This window comes from Tursiops truncatus, chromosome X (genome assembly GCF_011762595.2).
Source record: "Tursiops truncatus isolate mTurTru1 chromosome X, mTurTru1.mat.Y, whole genome shotgun sequence".
NCBI classification, from domain to species: domain Eukaryota; kingdom Metazoa; phylum Chordata; class Mammalia; order Artiodactyla; family Delphinidae; genus Tursiops; species Tursiops truncatus.
In genome coordinates this window covers 79,065,256-79,084,316 of record NC_047055.1, presented here as the reverse complement: position 1 = coordinate 79,084,316, position 19,061 = coordinate 79,065,256, and the positions used below count along the sequence as shown (strand labels likewise).

The following is a 19,061-nucleotide window of genomic DNA, read 5'->3' as shown; positions in this document are numbered from 1 at the left end:
TTCCTACTGCCTTTAGGATTATGTCTAGATTCTTTAGCAAAGCATATAGAGCTCTCCATGATCTGGACCCTGGCTAATTCTAGTTTCAGCTTTTGCCAGCCCCTTCCATATGCACCATGCTCTAACCATCCCTATTTATAGTCACATGCAAACTGCTTTACCTTTTCTGCTTCTACACCATGACAGCTGTGTTGCTGAGGACCTTTGGGGAAAAATCACACAATAAAGTAAATCGGTACCATTTTAAATAAACAGCCTTTAACCTCATTTGTTCATTGAACACCTATAACAATCCTTTTATGGATCCCATGTCAGCTCCAGCTCCCATTTCCCTCATGACCATTAAAAAAAAATACCAAGAAACACTTCAACATTAATAGAAGGGTTTACAGTGAAGAGAATGCGCCCCTCCCCAACCCTACCTCACTCCTAGAGGTGTTAAGTTTGAAGTGCAACATGCGGAATCTTCTCTGTGAATATGCAAATATGGATTTACATTCCTTTTGTCTCCTAAACAAGTGAAATTAAATGTCACCTGCTATTCTAAGACTTATTTCTTCAAGAATATCTTTCCTATTAGCACATGTAGATTTTCCTCATTCTTCTTCAACAGTTGCATATTTTTTGACTGGACGTACCGCAATTCAACCTCTCTGCTACTAATGGGACATTTAGCAGGTTTTCGGTTTTTCATTCTCTCTCTCAGCAGTTCAACACTTTTATTCGAGCTCCCATCCCATTTTCACTTTTCTCACAAGGATGATTTTACCTATTCCACAGAGGAAACTGAAGCTATGAAGTGTGAATTCCTCCAACTTTCTACCTCCCTCATCTATAGGCTGATCTGTAACTCCACCTCCTTCCTTCCTTTGTCTGGGGGGGGGAATCTCTTCTCCTATAGGAGGAAATGCTATCTATGCTAACATTCCTTCCTGTTTTCACAGAGGTCTTTCCAACAATTATCTTCTCTTGCTTTTTTCCAACCCCCTCCTTCTCTATTGCTTTCTCCCTTAAGCCTACGCAAGCGTACTTATTTATCTTCCTTTTTTTTTTTAAATTTTGGCTGCGCTTCGCAGGCTCCGCATGCAGGATCTTAATTCCCTGACCAGGAATCAAACCTGCGGCCCCTGCAGTGGAAGTGCAGAGTCTTAACCACTGGACAGGCAGGGAAGTCCCTATTTTTCTTCCATCTTAAGACTCTCCCCCTCTTTTATTCCTCACAGCCTAGCTTCTTTTTTATTTTTTATTTTTTTTCAGCCTAGCTTCTTGAAGGGGTAGTCTATGATCTCTCTTGTCACTTCCTCATCTTCCATCTGTCCCTCAACCTCCTGCTGGCTGGCTTCTAATCTCACTCTCTTGCTAGCTAAGGTCACCAGGGACCTCCTAGTTGCCAAACCCCAAAGCTCTCAGGCTTTATTTTACTTCTCTGTGGTATAGATGCTAAGTCTTTTTCTTTTTTCCTTTAAACCTCCTTCCTTGGTTTAAGAAATATCATTCTTCAAGTTCTCCTATTTCTGACCACCCCTAAAAATTGGTCTATACCAGCATTCTGCCCTCCATACTCTTCTGACTCTACACAGGCTTCCTGTGTGATCTCACCTACTCCCAAGTTTGCACAAATCCTAAGCTTTCTACCTATCATAGTTTAAACACACATGCTCCCAACCGAACTTAGCTATTTCTCCTACCTTCCACCCTCAATCTGTTCAGTGAATGGCCATCACCATTTACCCAATCACCTAAGTCAGAAACCTAGATTCCACTTTTTTTTTTTTTACTTTCCATTATCCAATCAGTCACCAAGAGGTACCTCTCATTTCACGCCTACTGCCAATGCCTCAGCCAGTTTTAAGTCTCCATCATCTCTCATCTGGCATCAGCCCTCCCCAGCCCATCCATTTTCCACACTGTGCCAGTGATCTAAGATGAGCATTTGAACCTGAGCCTTGTAAATAATCACTACACTACATATGTTTCCTATATTCCATCCATCCAGAACTACTTGTTGTTCCATGAACAGACCATGTACTTTCATGCCCCTAAGCATTCTGTTCCCTCTGCCTAGAATACTTCCCCCGCACTGACCCCGGCAAACTCCTCCCTACTCTTCATGATCTATCTGAAGGGTTCCCCTCTACGAAGGCTTCTTACCCTCACTTCATAAGCAGAGTTGGTAACTCCTTATCACCATGAAACTTTATAAATATTTATTGCAATGATCATTTCTTATTAAACTTATTTATATTTATGTGTCTACCACTCATTCTAGACCTTAAGTGCCCTGCCATCAGAAACTGTATCTTAATGTCTGTATCAGCATCTAGCAGACTACTTGATAAAAATAGGTGGCTCGATAAATGCTGAATGAATGAATACCATGTACCCATCCAATCAAGCTAAACCAAAATTCTGGAAGCCACCTTTCATTCTTCCTTCTCCACTCCCAAATGCCAATTGGTCATCAAGTCCTGTTGATTCTATCCCCTAAACAGCTCTCAAATTCATCCCCCTCCTCCCCATCTTAATGCCACAGCCCTGGTTCAGGCTCCACTACCCCATACTTGAACTAGATTTGCCCCTCTCCAAACCACTCTCCGCACTAGTGCTGGAATTTTTTTAATTTTTTTATTCCAAAAATCATACATTCTTGTAAAAAATTCAAATACAGAAATAAAAGCACAATACCCCACCCAGTATACACACAAGCATATAGCCCCCTCCCCTCCAATCCCACTCCCCAGAGGTTATCACTGCAAACAGTTTTGTGTATATCCTTTCAGACCTTTTCCTTTGCATATACATATAAGCACATATAAATACACACACATGGGTTTTGTCATTTACAAAAACGGTATCACACTTGTTACATGATTGTTCAATTTTTCCTCATTTAATATACAGAAAATTCCTAAAACACAAATCTGATTATATCACTCCACTAGAGCGCCTCATTTCTCATAATATGAATTCATATGCATTAGCATCAAAATCAAAGCTCTTGACGATATGCTTCCTATCCATCTTTCAGTCTCATCTCTAGCCATTCCAGCATTCGAGGGACTGGAACATAAACCACCTTAAATCCTTTCTGGAACAAGGCTGGTACAAACAAACAAACAAACAAACTAGGAACACACTCTGCCATTTCTGGAGTTCGTCCTTTTCACTTCATGTTACACTCTGCCTGCACTTTTCCATCTGGCAAGCTCCTACTAATTAATTCTTCAACAATCAGCTTAAAAATTACCTCTAGGAAGACTTCCCTGACTTTTTCAGACATGATCACTCTTCTTTTTTCCCCTATACTTTATATCTAGCTTCTTAATTGCACTTATCTCACAGTACTGTAATGATTTATTAACGTCTTGAATTCCACCCCCCCTCCCCCAACTTGATGGGTGATATTGTTCAGTGAAAGGAATGCGTCTTATTTCATTTTGCATCCCAAGGTTTTGATGGAACGCTTACCATGGAGCAGACGCTCAGTAATGAATCTGTTGAGGATTTTATGATTCTAGGAACATTTACTGAGTACCTACTCTGCACAGAACCATATCCTAAGCATGAAAAGAAACAGAAGACACAGTCTTTGCCCTAAGGAACTTATCATTTCCCTACCATTTCCCCTGGGGGGGAGGGACAGAACACATTTACATGGCAACATATCATTTCTGACATATAGGCTGTTTCAAACATTTAGTTATTTGCCTCCAATCCATTTAGGAACAAGGCATTGTATAATCAAATAAATAATAAAATAATGGGCAGTTCAGTTTGTCCAAGAGGTTTATGTTTTTAGTGTGGCATAGAGTCCACCAGAATCCAATTCTCTGTCCCAGCAGAGGGGCTGTCCCCTGTTCCAGCCTGCAAATTAGAAAACTGAGATGATACCATGCTTGGAAATTTTCTAATACATCAAGAGGACATAAAGTTATTAGTTATTTCATGATTTCTCTTCTTTCCCCAGGAAAGAATGATACTAAGAGCAATAAATGGAGTTAAAGGGGACACTGGAGAAGATTACTCTCTGTTAGTGGTAGGGGGAAGGGGGTTGCTTGGTTTTAAATCAAAGGGTGGCACTGCCCCCAGGAAGATCAGGAGAGGTGATTTTTTATCAGTTACTTACTTACTAAATTTTTTTTTTTTTTTTTTTTTTTTTTTTTTTTTTGTGGTACGCGGGCCTCTGACTGTTGTGGTCTCTCCCGTTGCGGAGCACAGGCTCCGGACGTGCAGGCTCAGCGGCCATGGCTCACGGGCCCAGCCGCTCTGCGGCATGTGGGATCTTCCCGGACCAGGGCATGAACCTGTGTCCCCTGCATTGGCAGGCGGACTCTCAACCACTGTGCCACCAGGGAAGCCCTTACTTACTAATTTTTAAAGGCTACGGTACTAGTTAATCTGGTGATTTCAAGATCAGACACTGTACAAATATAAACAAATGGGGGAAAGGTGAACCACCTAGGCTGGAGAACAGGGAAGGCTGACCAAGGAGGCCCAAAGGAAGCCTCATTCATCAGAGTCCAAGTCACTGTCCCCAGCAATGGAGTGGAAATCCTCACTGTCCTCCTCGTCCTCTGACAGGTGGACCTGGCTTAGTACGCTCGGCCCAGAGCGCTGCTCTTCCTCCTCCTCATCTTCTTCCTCCTCTGATACCTCATACCCACCGATGCTGCTGAAGCTTGTGTCTTGGGTGTTCGACTTGGGATCAGGCTCCTCATAGCTCCCATAACTGAGAAGAGAAACATGTCATCTCTCAAGCTCGGACACCATCCTCTAGCTGACCAGTCCCGTTCTTGGTGCCACCAAGGGATCAGCCCATCTCACCTCCCCTGGACACTAAAATGATGGTTCTGGACTGTTCTACAGGTCCCTGAGAGAAAAATGATCCTATTCAAAAACATCAACTTGCCAACTTCATATACGCAAGAATCTGAATGAAAGAAACTCCCCTACACCTGAACAACACACTGCCAGCTTACATGACCATAAATGCTCTGAGAGCCTCATAGTTTCTTCTGCCACTTACAGCTTCACTCATCTACATATCCAATTAGTCAACAGTCCTGAAGATTCTACCTTTTCAATATATCTTGTCTCTACCCCCTCCTTTCCAGCCCTATTCTGCCTGCCTTGGCTTAGTCCTTTGTGATCCCTGGCCGCCTGCACCACTGAAATCAGTCTTCATGCCTCCAGTCTTGCTCTCCTCCAATTAATTCTTCACATTTCTGCCAGAGTGCTGTTTATTTTTGTTTGTTTGTTTATTCTTAATTTTACTTAAAAAAAACCACAAGTAATGCACGTTCACTGGTTAAAAAAAAATTAGAATATACACCAGAAAAAAAGAAAAAGAAAAAAAAACACCAATAACTCTACCACCCAGAGATAATCTTTTGGTATATGACCTTCCAAATTTTTTTCTATGCACTTCACTTTGATGCTTAAACATTTTATTTACAAAATTGGAATACTCTACATACTCTTCAGGAATCTGCTTTTTCACTAATGTTTATAATGAACATCCTTCCATGTCAATAAACATACATCTATATCATCATTTTAATAGCTGCATGGTATTCCACTGTATGGCTGTAACAGGATTTATTTCAGTCTCTCACTAGAACATTTAAGCTGTCTTCAATTTTCCCACTATTAGAAACAATGCTGTGATAAACATCCTTGTACAAACATCTTGATGAAGGTATTTTATTGTTCCCATGGAATAACTTCCTAGATATGGAATGTGGGGGCCAAAGGGGATGCACGCTTTTTAAGTTTCTGATTTATAATGATAAATTGCTGTATCTCTCTCACCTACCCGTTTCAATTTACCTTATCAACCAGTCATTTCAGAATGTCTTTTTCCTCATGCCTTTTTCAACACTGGGCATTATCATTCATTTTAATCTTTGCCCATCTTATAGGTAAAAAAATTGCATTTCATTGTTTTATTGCATTTCTTTCTTAGGAAAGCTAATTTTTCATATATTTATTGGCCATTTGCATTTCTTTTGTAAACTGTTAATTCATGGCTTTTGCCCATCTTTCTTTTGGGGCACAGAGCAACTTTTCCAAAATACAGATCTGATCATACTACGCTCATTCAATGTCTGCCCCAAATTTTCAGACCCTTCATGATTTGGTCCTTACCTACTTCTTTAAACTGTCTCTATTACACGGATCATGATCAAAACCTCCAGCCACACTGAGCTACTTGCATTCTCTAGAAGTGTTTCATGTCTCTGTGTCGTCATACACGCTGTTCTTAGTCTCTGGAATGTCCTTCACTTTCCTTTTCATTTAGCTGATTCCTATTCTGATTCAGCTCAGCTTCTCTAACCAGCTCCCCTACTCCACTCCTACCCAAGTCCCAGAAAAATCCTGTCGCTGCCTATCAGAGCACTTTTCTTGTTACACTGTGATCATCATCTGTTTGCCTGTTTTAGATTTCCCACTAGACTAAACTCCTTGAAGCAAGGACAACATCCTTGCTTTTGTACTTGTAAATATCTGCTGGATGAATAGACTCTTACTGCTTGCTGGATACCTGTGGCTTAGATGTATCATATGTACCTTAAATCCAACATGTCCACAGACAAATTCATTTTTTGCCTCCTTTCCCACTCCATCTAATACCTGTTTTTCCTCTTTCTTCTCTCAGTGACATTCCCATTCATTATATATCTAATCTCCTTACCTCCTAAATCCAATTGATCTACCCTCTGAACAGTTCTTGAATATGTCCCTTCCCTTTCTTCCACTAATAGATTCTAGCTGAATTCCTTATCACTGCCCTAGAGTTATTTAACACACAAATTTGATGTTACTTTCTTTTCCTTAAAGTGATGATTCCCATTAACCACAATCCAAATGTCTTAGCATACCAGTTAAGGTCCTCTACAGTATAATCCCTTGCTACTTCTAGAGTCACAACGCCCAGCAACCTCCCTTCTGTCTGGAATTTACTTTGCTATATTTCTGTGCCTTTGAACATACTGTTCCATCTCTAAGGATCTCCTCACCTGTTGCCACTTAGCTACTTAGTAGACTCCTATTCATCCTGTAAGGCCCAGTTCAAATGTTCCCTCATCTGTGACACTTTCCCTGATTACTCCAAGCAGAGAGAGATACTCCCTCCTCAGTGGTGACTTGGCACTTTGTACTTAACCTATGTTATGTAGCTCTCATCACACTGTATTTGTAATAATTTCGTTGTATCAGTCTCTTCCACTAGACTGTGAGCTCCTCAAGGGCAGGATATGTCTTGCTCCTCTGTGTATCCCCAAGGGCCTAGCACAGTGCCTGGCCCTAGTAGGTGCTCAGGAAATGTTTGATGGATGAAAGTAATCTGATGCTGGGCCCTCTGACATCATAGCTGGGCACTGATGCCACAGCCCTGTAGCATGTTGCTACCGATTACCTGATGTTGCTATCCTCCAAACCATGAGAAGCCTCCCCACCGTCTCCCTCATAGGACATCATGCTTTCTTCATTTTCCATGCCCATCCTTGTGTTCTCCTGAAGCATGCGGGGCTGTTTGGGTCTTATCCCACCAGATCCCACATCAGAGTCACTTCCACTTTCACTCAGCTGGATAGCTGTGAAAAGAGACAGATCTTGAGATAAGTTTGACAAAGAATTAACATCATTGGCTTAGTCTTCCAGAACTCGTTAATCCCATGCATCTACAGAGGCATCTTGCCTGGACTCCTCACCTCAGAGGATTGCCTAGGGTCAACATTGACAAGATCTGTAGTTTGGAAAGAGAATTAAAAAATCATTTCCTTTTTCCATTTCAGTGCTATCTATCTGTTCTTCCCCCCCCCCATCATGTCCTCCTATACTCATCCCCTGCTATTGTCATTAATCCACAAAAAAATCCCAAAGCAGGATCTTTTTCTTCATTTTCCTTCCCTATTGCCACATATAACACTTCTATCTCGTTTTTATCAAGTATTTAAATCAAAACCGCTGCTTTGGCATTGCCTTTTTGACTGTCATCTTTTGTACCTCCTGTGTTGTATTTTTTCACCTCTTCTAAGACTAATAAATTTGATCAGCCTATGAGTGAGTGCTCAGTACCCTGAGGTCTACTAATGGGACTTCAATAAAAGAGCAATTTCTGGTAACAGCATATGTGGCCCAGAGCTTCCTCCCAAGTCCTGAGGGTGCCATGGTGAGCTACGTACCAGAGAAAGGGTTATCTCCTTCTTCATCACTCCCAGCATCTTCCTCATCATCTTCTCCTTCAGACATAAGCAAATCCTCATACAGGACACTGGCTTGAGGCTGTTGCACAGTTCCCTCCTCTTCATCTGCAAGATCACCATCTGCATCTTCACCTTCCTAAATGAGACCAGTTGAGGATCAAAGTCCCATTAATCGACCAAGTAAAAGACCAGAAGCCACCACCAGCCGCACCCCCCTTGCTGCCTTACAAGAAGTTACACAATTTTGGTGGATAGATTTGTTTAGCTGGTTCTTACAAGTCAGATTGGGCCTCACTATGGAGACCTGATAGCGCCTGGGGATTTGGCCTGTCCTGTACTACTGGGGCTCCTACCATATAAGGGTATAATGTAACCATGAGCTTTCTGTAAGCATACTCACTGGGGCTGGAGTCTTAGGTTTCCCATCCTCCTCATCATCATACCCTTCAATATCTACATCAGAGTCTTCCTCGCCCAGCCTACCTCGGCCCTGGCGCATCTGAGTAAGGAACACAAATAGCACATCATTGAGGGACGTGCCAGTAGGAGGAGTTAACCGAAGGCTCTCACTCAGGACCGATGCTCCTCCCTGATATCCCAGCCAACCCCACAGCTAGTGGGGGCTGTTTACACAGCTCAAGCCATGTGCATTTTCCCCCATTCATTCTTTGGAAATCACAGGTAGGGTTAAAAGAAAGAAAAACAAAAACCCAAAGAACAGGAAGGCCTTGGTCTACTATTGCTGTATCATCACAAGGAGACTCCTCCTTTCTAAACCAAGCTTTCCCTAGCTTGTGTTGGACTCTGGGACAGAAAAACCCTCCTGGATTTTGCACTCTCCAGTGGAACCCTGACTGAGATCAGCTGATAAGATTTCTGGATTCAGATCAGGAGTATCTGCTGATACCTCAAGAAAAGGCCAACTTAAAAAACTTAATTTTAAGAATAACTTTAATTTAGATAACTCATATACAGTAAAGTAGCAGGGCAATTATTTTGAACTCTGTCTCTGAATGCAGTTGGTCTTTCTAGTCACCTGTCAGGCTGCTGTGATGCCTCACACATTTTTCACACTTGTACCTTCCCTTAAGTTCTGCTGTGCCTGACTCTGCCCATGGTGACAGATAGAAGACAATGCCAGTCATGCGACCTGCCACCGTCCCACCTTGAAATCACATTTCCAGGCCTTAATTCCCAGGGCCAAGGGGTCCAATCATCATCCTTGACACATGTCCACACACCACCACCATCACTCCCCCATCCCCTACCCCCAAGCACACTACCAATCTCACAAAGAAAAAAAGAATATCCTACCTGTGTCACCTGCTTTTCTGGAGTGGCAGTGGGAATATCCAGGACAGACATATTGCTCTCATCTTGAAATACAGAGGCATCTCGAGACATACTGAGGGATGTGTTGGTATCATACAAGTCAGGAGGCTGTGGCACAAATCATACAACTTAGCTTCTATTTAGTAAAGGGAGCAAGAAATACAGAGAACTCCCCTTTAGAGCATTCACTGCAGAAAAAGGTCATGCAGAACAATCCATTTAAAGAGAAAACATAGTTTTGACATAGTTTTATGGACAGATTTTTGGGTATCTCACAAATGTTGCTCATTCTAGCAGAGAGGCATCTGATGTATATGATCAGAAGCCTGAAGCAGAAAAGCATCAAAGCTATGGGACAATTCTATGTCCTAACAGCCTTTATGGTCAATAACCTAATTTCTTCTAAGCCTTGTCTTATTGTTTTTAGGCCCAGGGCTTTATACCAGTGCCATTTAGATTGTTTGGTTTAGAGACATCTAATAGAAAAGGGGATAAAGAAATTTCAGTTCCAACCAGAGCATGGAATGGGGTAAGAGCTTATGAGCTCACCAGAGGATGCTACGAGGCAAAATGGCATGGTGAAAAACCATGGACTTTGGAGTAAACTGCCCTGGGTTTGAGTCCTGGCTCTACCATTTGCTAGCTGAGTAACTTTAACAAATTACTTAATTTCTCTAAGCCTTGATTTCCTCAACTGTGAAACACGGATGATAATGTCTACCTCACAAGGTTGTTTGGGAGAATTAAGAGATATGTATATGCTCCTTACCCAATGCTTGGTAGTCAACAAATTATAGCTTCCTTCCTTCTTCCCTCTCCTGAAGAGAACAGGGGTTTAACAAACCGTCTAATTCAGTGAAAGGAGGGCAGGAGGGACTAAAAAAGAACAGGCTGGAAAAGTAGGAAAGCATTCTCTAAAAAGCTGGCTGAGGGTAGAAATATTATGTGGCTATTAAAAATGTTTTCAAAGACTATTTAATGAAATAAAATGCTCATGATATAATGTGAAGCGAAAACAAGACAAGATCATAATGACCAATTTCACTTTAAAAATATGTCTATAGGGCTTCGCTGGTGGCACAGTGGTTGAGAGTCCGCCTGCCGATGCAGGGGACACAGGTTCGTGCCCCGGTCCGGGAAGATCCCACATGCCGCGGAGCAGCTGGGCCCGTGAGCCATGGCCGCTGAGCCTGCACGTCCGGAGCCTGTGCTCCGCAACGGGAGAGGCCACAACAGTAAGAGGACCACATACCGCAAAAAAAAAAAATGTGTCTATAAACGCACACGTACACGCATTACAGATTTGAAACACGCCAAAATGTTCACAGTGGTTGGTTCTTTCTGACTGGTGGACTTGATTTTAAGTAACTTATTTATTCTGTATATTTTCCAATGTGTCCTAATGAACATGTTACTTTTATCAACAAAAAACCCACATGTGTTACTTTGCTGTTGGTTTTGTTGTTGTTGTTGTTTTTAAAGTAAACAAGGCTGATTGGGAACAGGGTTTTGGAGAAAGAGAGGCAAAACAGAATTCAAAGCATTACACTGCAAAAAAACTAGTTGTGGAACAAAAGAAGAGAAAATCAGGGAATGAAACGCTATGTGGGAAAATGTAAAGCAAGCAATTTTAGAGAAAGTGTTAAGCTGAATGTATGGTGCAATATAAGCTGGGTAGAAATAGTTGAGTGAAAATACATTATTGATTACCACCATTTAGAGCTGGAAGTAAAGTAAGATTACTGTCATGTTTCTACACAACAAAATTGTATTATGACAGGTTAAACTTACACAAACACACTTTAATAGCATTTGGGTTTGAGAGTAGTTATGAGTAAGGACAATCACTCATGCGCATCTTCCTCAGGTTTAGAAATAATGCACTGGGCTTTCTAATTTAAAACGTGTATATATGAGTGAAGGCAATGATCAGAGAGTGAACTGGAATAATGAAGAGGCAATACCTACACCCTACTCCTCATAGGAGATCCTCTTAACTGCACAAAACAACAGCTACTGCTCCGGAGGAAGAACAGTTGCCAGGTTTTCCTCCACCATTTGAGATAGTGTGGGAGGGGAAGGGAAGAAAGGAAGATGGCTTCTGGGTCTAAGGGTCTGACTCACCAAAGGGCTAGCCTTAGGCTGTCACAGAGCAGAGCAAACACGCCACTCAGTAGTTAGACTCTCCTGGGGAATGATGGCTAAAACCCAGGCTTTAACTTACCACAAAGGGTCTTGTGGAAGCTGTGGGCCTATTAGCAAATAGGACCTTCCTGGGCAACATCACTCACCCAAGCCCCCTTGACCCAATCTGCCCACACACTCCAAGAGCCTTTCCTTGTTCTGGGCCTGGAAGACGTATCTTAGGGCTCTTTATACTTGGCCCCTCAGTGGCCTAGGTTTTGGGGTGAAAGAGAGAGTAAAAGATAGGTAAGGAGAGTGCATGAATGAGATATAGACAGCAATTATCCAACAGAGATCACACAGGTTGCATTATTAGTTCAGAGTGAAACCTGAGCAGAATGGAAAAACGTTTTCCAGTGGGAATTGGGAGAAATATGCATTAGAATATTTGGTTAAATTTGAAAGAGCCTCTGAGAACCCTGTAGGTGACTTTCATACAGATAAGGAAATAAACATTTCCTGAATGTCTACTATGTGCTGGGCAAATGACCTTGTTTAATATTTGCAACAACCTTGAAAAGTACATTTTAGAGAAACGGAAACTGGATTAGAGGGGTTAAGTTAACTTCCCAAGTTCACAAAGCTAGATAGCAGCAGAGCTAAGACTCAAACCCAGGACTGTTTTATACCAACCTTCATGTACTTTCCACTTTACCATAGTGCCTCCAATACAGTTATATTCTGGTAAGTCTTATTATTCAAATATACCAGCCCTCTAAGAGTATAGTATAGATGAAAGAGACTCTTAGTACATTCAAGGGTCAGATCAGAAAGAATAAAAATTTCTTATTAATCTTGCTCTCTAGTCTTTCACATGAAAATTGAAGAACATTATAAAACATTACCTGTCTTCATTTATGGGGAGAGCGAGTCAATCCAGGAAAATGGGTGACATCTGAGCTACACTGAGATATCTCAGAAGGAATGAGTAATCAGGCATCTATAAGGCACAGGAACAATGTGGCCCATGTCTATACTCTAGGGATGTCCTAGAACCCCAATGCATGAGGCAAGGGAGCCCCAGAGACTCAAGAGAATGCCTCTGGCCATGGTAGTCAGGAATCTGGTATTCCTAAATACTGCCTAAACAACTAAGATCCCACCCCGTTCATTCATCCCATATCTGTCTCTTCTGGATTCAACAAGGCTACCAAGACCCACGGCCCTCACTCACCTTAGCCTTTGAGAAGACAAGAAAGCACACGAAAGGCATATGAAGAGGAAGGACAGAGAAGAAGGGTATCTCAGTAAATACATCTGTTAACATGCTCCCAAGTTCCCAAACCAAAAAGAAAACTGTAAGAGGAGGCTTCTAGTCCTCAGACTCACCTGAGGTGTGTAAGGCCCTGGGGTCATTGGGTCCAAGCTTTCTAACTCTGCTTCCTCCAAAGCTGCTTCTTTAGCTGTGCAAATATCCTTCTCAAGTTGAGTCAAATGCTCATCATACTGAGAAATAAAGAAAATTAGTGAATTCATTCAACATTTGTTTTAGACACTGGGGATACAAAAGTTGTAAAAAGAGCAAATGAAAATCCCTGTCTTCGAAGAGCTTCTATTCTAGTGGCAGGACACATATGGTAATTAAAGTAAATAATTACATAGTTTATTAAAAACATTTAGTGCTAGGTAAGAAAATAAAGCAGGGAAGGAACTAAGGGATGTGGGCTGAGGTTTGGGGTGGGATATTACATTTTAAAACAGGATAGGCAGAGAAGGCCTCCTCATCACTCTAGGGAACAAAGGGATTCCAGAAAGCTAGATCCTAAGGGGACCTCCTCTTTACCACTTACCTCAGTCAATGTCTGGTAACAGACGTTCACAATCTCCTGAGCAGTCTTGGTATACTGACTTTCAGGCCCTAAAAATGAAAAGAGAATGCCATTACCTTTGCAGACTTCAGTTCCAGAAATTTACATTCTGTCACCAGCGGTAGTGTCCCATTACCCTAGATCCAAAGAATCATGCTTCAGCTTTAACTTGGACTCTTGCTCTACTTTTGGAGGTAGAAAATTTCAAACACATACAAAAACAGAGACACTAATAAAATGAACTCCCATGTACCCATTACTCAATGTCAATGATTATCAATACATGGTCAGCCCTGTTTCATTTACACCAACTTTGACACTTCCCAAATTATTCTGAAGCAAATTGCAGCATTTCATTTCATCCATAAATTGTTCAGTATGTGTCTTTAAGGACTCTAAAAAAATAACTATGTATGATACTATAATGGTAGATACTTGTCACTATACATCTGTCAAAACCCACAGAATGTACAATACCCAGAGTGAACCCTAATGTAAACTATGGACTTTGGGTGATAATGATGTGTCAACGTAGGTTCATTGATTTTAACAAATGTACCACCTTAGTGGGGGAGGCTGATAACAGGGGAAGCTGAGCATGTGTAGGGGCACAGGGTATATGGGGACTCTGTACCTTCTGCTCAATTTTGCTCTAAAAAATAAAGTCTATTTAAAAAAACAAACAAACAACTGTATTACACCTAAAATAGTTAACAATAATTCTTTAATATTATTAAACAGCCAGTCAACATTCAAATTTCCCCAACTGTTTTACAAATGTTCTTTTACATTTGATTTTTTGGAATCATAATCCAAATAAGGTCCACACACTGCATCTGACTGATGTAAGACACTTTAGTCTATTAGGTGATTCTTAACCAAACTACACAGCTCCCCATACAGTTTTTGTCACAAGTTGCAAACTGGTGGCTTGCAGGTCAATCCAATTTTATTTGGCTCACAAAAAAATCAGTTCAGGTGGTGATCGTTTCATAATGTGCAGAAATGTCAAATCATTGTATTGTACACCTAGAACTAACATATTGTTGTAGGTCAATTATACTTCAATTAAAAAAATCACTTCAGTTTGTGAAAATGGATTGAGCTGTGCACTCATAATATATACACTTTTCTGTATGTAAACTATACCTCAATAAAAAGTTAAAAAAAATCTTAGTTGGCAACGTTCAACAATCAAGAGATTTCATATAAAAACCCAAATGTCTGGCTTCTCTTAAAAAAGTAAAAGATGTGGCAACACAGGGTTAACATTCTCATAATGCACCGATGGGCTGGATCTGAGTAGCAGCTGTCCCTTTTAGATAAGGCATGTGTTTCCCAGGTTATCTTGGTCCCTACCAGAGCTGCTTAATTCATTTACGCCCGGACCCTGAAGGCATCTGAGTTTTTACTCCCTGCCTTAATTGCTTTATAATATTCTTTAACATACTGTTCATTCACCTAATCATTCATAAAACATTTTTGAGTACCTTCTAGGTGCCAGGCACTAGATACAGAAAGGAGTAAGATATAGACCATATCCTCAAGAAGTTATGGTCTAGCACAGTGAGATAGACTATAAACAAATGGGGCAATACAATGCAGTGAAAAAATCTATACAGGGCTCAGTAGAGGCATAGAGGAGGAAGTAGCCAATTTAGGGATGTAAGAAGGAAAGCAGAATTAGGAAAGGCTTCTCAGAGGAGGTGATGCTTGAATTAAATGTACTATTTATCAGGACGTAAAGGATAAAAAATATACCACAAGTGAAGTTTTCGTGCCGTAACTACTCTATTGCAAGCTATTATACAAATAAATAACTCTCCTTCAGTTAAAATCTCTCACAAGCATAGGTCATCTGTTCTTTTATTTATTTATTTATTTATGGCTGCGCTGGGTCTTCGTTGCTGCATGCGGGCTTTCTCTAGCTGCGGTGAGCGGGGGGCTGCTCTCTTCGTTGCGGTGCGCAGGCTTCTCATTGCCGTGGCTTCTCTTGCTGCGGAGCACGAGCTCTAGGCGCGCGGCTTCAGTAATTGTGGCACTCGGGCTTAGTAGCTGTGGCTTGTGGGCTCTAGAGCACAGGCTCAGTAGTTGTGGCGCACAGGCTTAGTTGCTCCGCGGCATGTGGGATCTTCCTGGACCAGGGCACGAACCCGTGTCCCCTGCATTGGCAGGCGGATTCTTAACCACTGAGCCACGAGGGAAGTCCCAGGTCATCTATTCTTTATAAAAGATAAGTAAAGCTGTGTCCTCACACAAGCTGACTGTGCCAAACACAAACCAGAAAGAAAACGCAGTCAACCAAAAGATATTCAGGACATGTATAGAGACAGCCAGAGCTGGCTCACAGTCAAGAACAGTCTGAGTGATAAGAAGACCGAAGCTGAAGTTTCTGAGTTCTAATCTTCTAGGGCCACCAGTAGGTTGGGTCCTCAAAGTACTGATGGACACAGACTGCAAAAGTTATCAGACAAGCTTTCATGTTGATAGAAATGCATGATGTTAAGAGAAAACAGCCTGCATACAGGTTAGAGCCCTCCTTCACCAGGCCAGTACATCAGCTTATTGCAGTATCCTGGCTCTTATACCTACCTACCTGACTCATCCCTCAAACTCCAGCCTATAGAATAAGAATTCAGCTCTTCAGTTTTGAAACCTAAACATACACCAACGCTTTCAATATCTCAGTGCTCTCATAATACAAGGAAAAATTAGTTTATACATTTGCAGTTTTCTCTTACTTTAAACCATTTAAAAAATGTGACCTCGGGCTTCCCTGGTGGCGCAGTGGCTAAGAATCCGCCTGCCAATTCAGGGGACACGGGTTCGAGCCCTGGTCTGGGAAGATCCCACATGCCGCGGAGCAATGAAGCCCGTGCGCCTAGAGCCCGTGCTCCATAACAAGAGAAGCCACCACAAAGAGAAGCCCACGCACCACAACAAAGAGTAACCCCTGCTCGCTGCAACTAGAGAGAGCCTGTGTGCAGCAACGAAGACCCAATGCAGCCAAAGATAAATAAATAAATAAATTTGTATTAAGAAAACCCTAAAAAAGTAAAATAAATACCCACTAATAAAACCCCCAGAATATAAAAAAATACACTTACTTATATAGCTGACATACTTCTCTGTGTGTTTTGATTACTAGCTGTGTCTGTTCTCAGTTTCTGACAGTCCATGCTCTCAAGAGCTACAAGGGTTTCAGCTATTTAACTCTATTATAACTCTATTATTAACTCTATTATATGCAAAGTGGCACTGAAGTATAATATTTTGGATCAAAGATGGTGGTGGAGTTGGCAAACCACTGTTAACATCACCAAAAACGGATAAAAATACAGATATTTTCTTAACCCTACCTATACCAGAAATTTGTTTGTTCATTTATTTATTTATTTATGGCTGCACTGGGTCTTCGTTGCTGCACACGGGTGGTGAGTGGGGGCTACTCTTTGTTGTGGTGCATGGGCTTCTCATTGCGGTGGCTTCTCCTTGCGGAGCACGGGCTCTAGGCGTGCAGACTTCAGTAGTTGTGGCACGCGGGCTTAGTAGTTGTGGTGCACGGGCTTAGCTGCTCCATGGCAAGTGGGGTCTTCTTGGACCAGGGCTTGAACCTATGTCCCCTGCATTTGCAGGCGCATTCTCAACCACTGTGCCACCAGTTAAGTCCCTACACCAGAAATTCTTGAATGGAGTGATGATGAGTGAGATCCATGAACCCCTCAAACTGTAAACAGAATTCTGTATATAATACATATTTTTCTGAGTAGAAGATCCATAGTTTTCCATCAGATTCTCAAAGGGGTCCATAACCATCTCCATAATGCTAAAAATATTGCTCTATATTCTGCAGCAATCAGGTGCTTACCAAAAGTAGGATGATCAGGGCTTCCCTGGGCGCAATGGTTGAGAATCCACCTGCCAATGCAGGGGACACGGGTTCAAGCCCCGGTCCAGGAAGACCCCACGTGCCGCGGAGCAGCTAAGCCCGTGCGCCACAACCACTGAGCCTGTGCTCTAGAGCTTGCGAGCCACAACTACTGAGCCCACGTGCCACAACTACTGAAGCTTGCGTGCCTAAAACCTGTGCTCTGCAATGAGAAGCCACTGCAATGAGAAGTCCGCACACCGCAATGAAGAGTAGCCCCCGCTCGCTGCAACTAGAGAAAGCCCATGCACAGCAACGAAGACTCAACGCAGCCGAAAATAAATAAACAAACAAATAAAAGTAGGATGATCAGCTTTAAGTTTCTCAGCTTAGGAAGAGAAGAGTCATCCAGTGAAAAGACATACACAGACAACAGGGCCTCTGCGGGAATAATAAAGATACTGTGGCTATTGTGGGGAAAAAGAGGAGGCAGAAACTGAATTCCAGTTTCCCGGTCTCTAAAGGATTACTATACAGAAAATCAGAATTTATGAAGAGCAATTTCCAGGATGACATGAAAATGAATGTGAAAGATAAAACTGTCTATGAATTATCACTGTGCCCTACAGGAGAACAAGTGACCCATTTGCAAAATGAAATGTTTTTCTGAATAATTTTGTTTTTCTTCTCTCTCCTTATCTAGTAAATCATGGCAAAGCAACTGCAAATATCTAAGAAATATATTTATATTTATACTTTGCCTCATTCATAAGGATTGGCAGTAGCCTACAGAATCACATGTAATTCAAATCAAATGTCCTTAAATAGTGATAATTCCAATGACAGCTTTGGAAAGTTGATATTCCACCAAAATCAAAGAAAATTCCTTTTGTCATTTCTAAGTTAATTTTCCTCTTTAGTAATGTCAGGAGAAGAGAAGAAAGTTACAAGCTTTGTGGTTCTAGTTAGAGAGGGAAAACAAGTATTATTGCTATCTAAAAGGTTTCAGAGAAAAATACCAGTTGAGTTGGTGAGCAGTCCTATGCAACCAAGAGAAGAGGGTTTGTGATCACTCCTAAGCTCCTATTTCCTTTGAGAACATTTCCACAAATACTAAAAATAACCTTCCTCCTAAGAAGATGAACACTGTGCCAAAACAAGCATAAATTATTATCCTGACAGTGAACAGTGTGGGGGATATGCATGTGTTGCAATGTGAATCATTAACATTAAAAAATAAAATCTCGGGACTTCCCCAGTGGTCCAGTGGTTAAGACTCTGCCTTCCAATGCAGGAGGCGTGGGTTTGATCCCTGGTCGGGGAACTAAGATCCCACATGCTGTGGGGTGTGGCCAAAAACCTAAAAAAAAAATAAAATCTCAGTAGCAGTAGAAAGCTTAAAAAAAATCAGTGCCAGATTTAAAAAGAAAAAAAGGAAAAATGTGCACAGCTAATTCCTAAAGAAACTAGAATTACTAAATTCAATTATGCATAGTCCACAGATCCCAAAAAAGATGAGCTTGGGCTCTCCTAATTCTTAGATATTTATCTCAAACTAGGTCCAGAAAAGGTAAAAAGAGAAGTGAATCTAACCTTTCAGACTGTAGCTAGGCTCTTTACATTAGGTATGATGTAGATCAAATGCAAATTAAGATGTTTAGT

General features: G+C 41.5%; 1 protein-coding gene across 1 annotated transcript in view; it reads right to left on the bottom strand.

Moving 5' to 3' along the window:
* Window positions 1–321: 321 nt before the first annotated feature.
* TAF1 (TATA-box binding protein associated factor 1) overlaps window positions 322–19,061 on the bottom strand; it is an 82,023-nt gene continuing 63,283 nt past the window's right edge. Inside the window, exons 25-30 of the mRNA XM_073798888.1 lie at window positions 13,514–13,581; window positions 13,053–13,169; window positions 9,522–9,647; window positions 8,187–8,343; window positions 7,418–7,595; window positions 322–4,729 (exon numbers count right to left, since the gene is read on the bottom strand). Of these exons, the coding sequence (XP_073654989.1) occupies window positions 4,507–4,729; window positions 7,418–7,595; window positions 8,187–8,343; window positions 9,522–9,647; window positions 13,053–13,169; window positions 13,514–13,581 (869 nt within the window). The 3' untranslated portion in view covers window positions 322–4,506. The remainder of the gene's footprint in view (window positions 4,730–7,417; window positions 7,596–8,186; window positions 8,344–9,521; window positions 9,648–13,052; window positions 13,170–13,513; window positions 13,582–19,061) is intronic.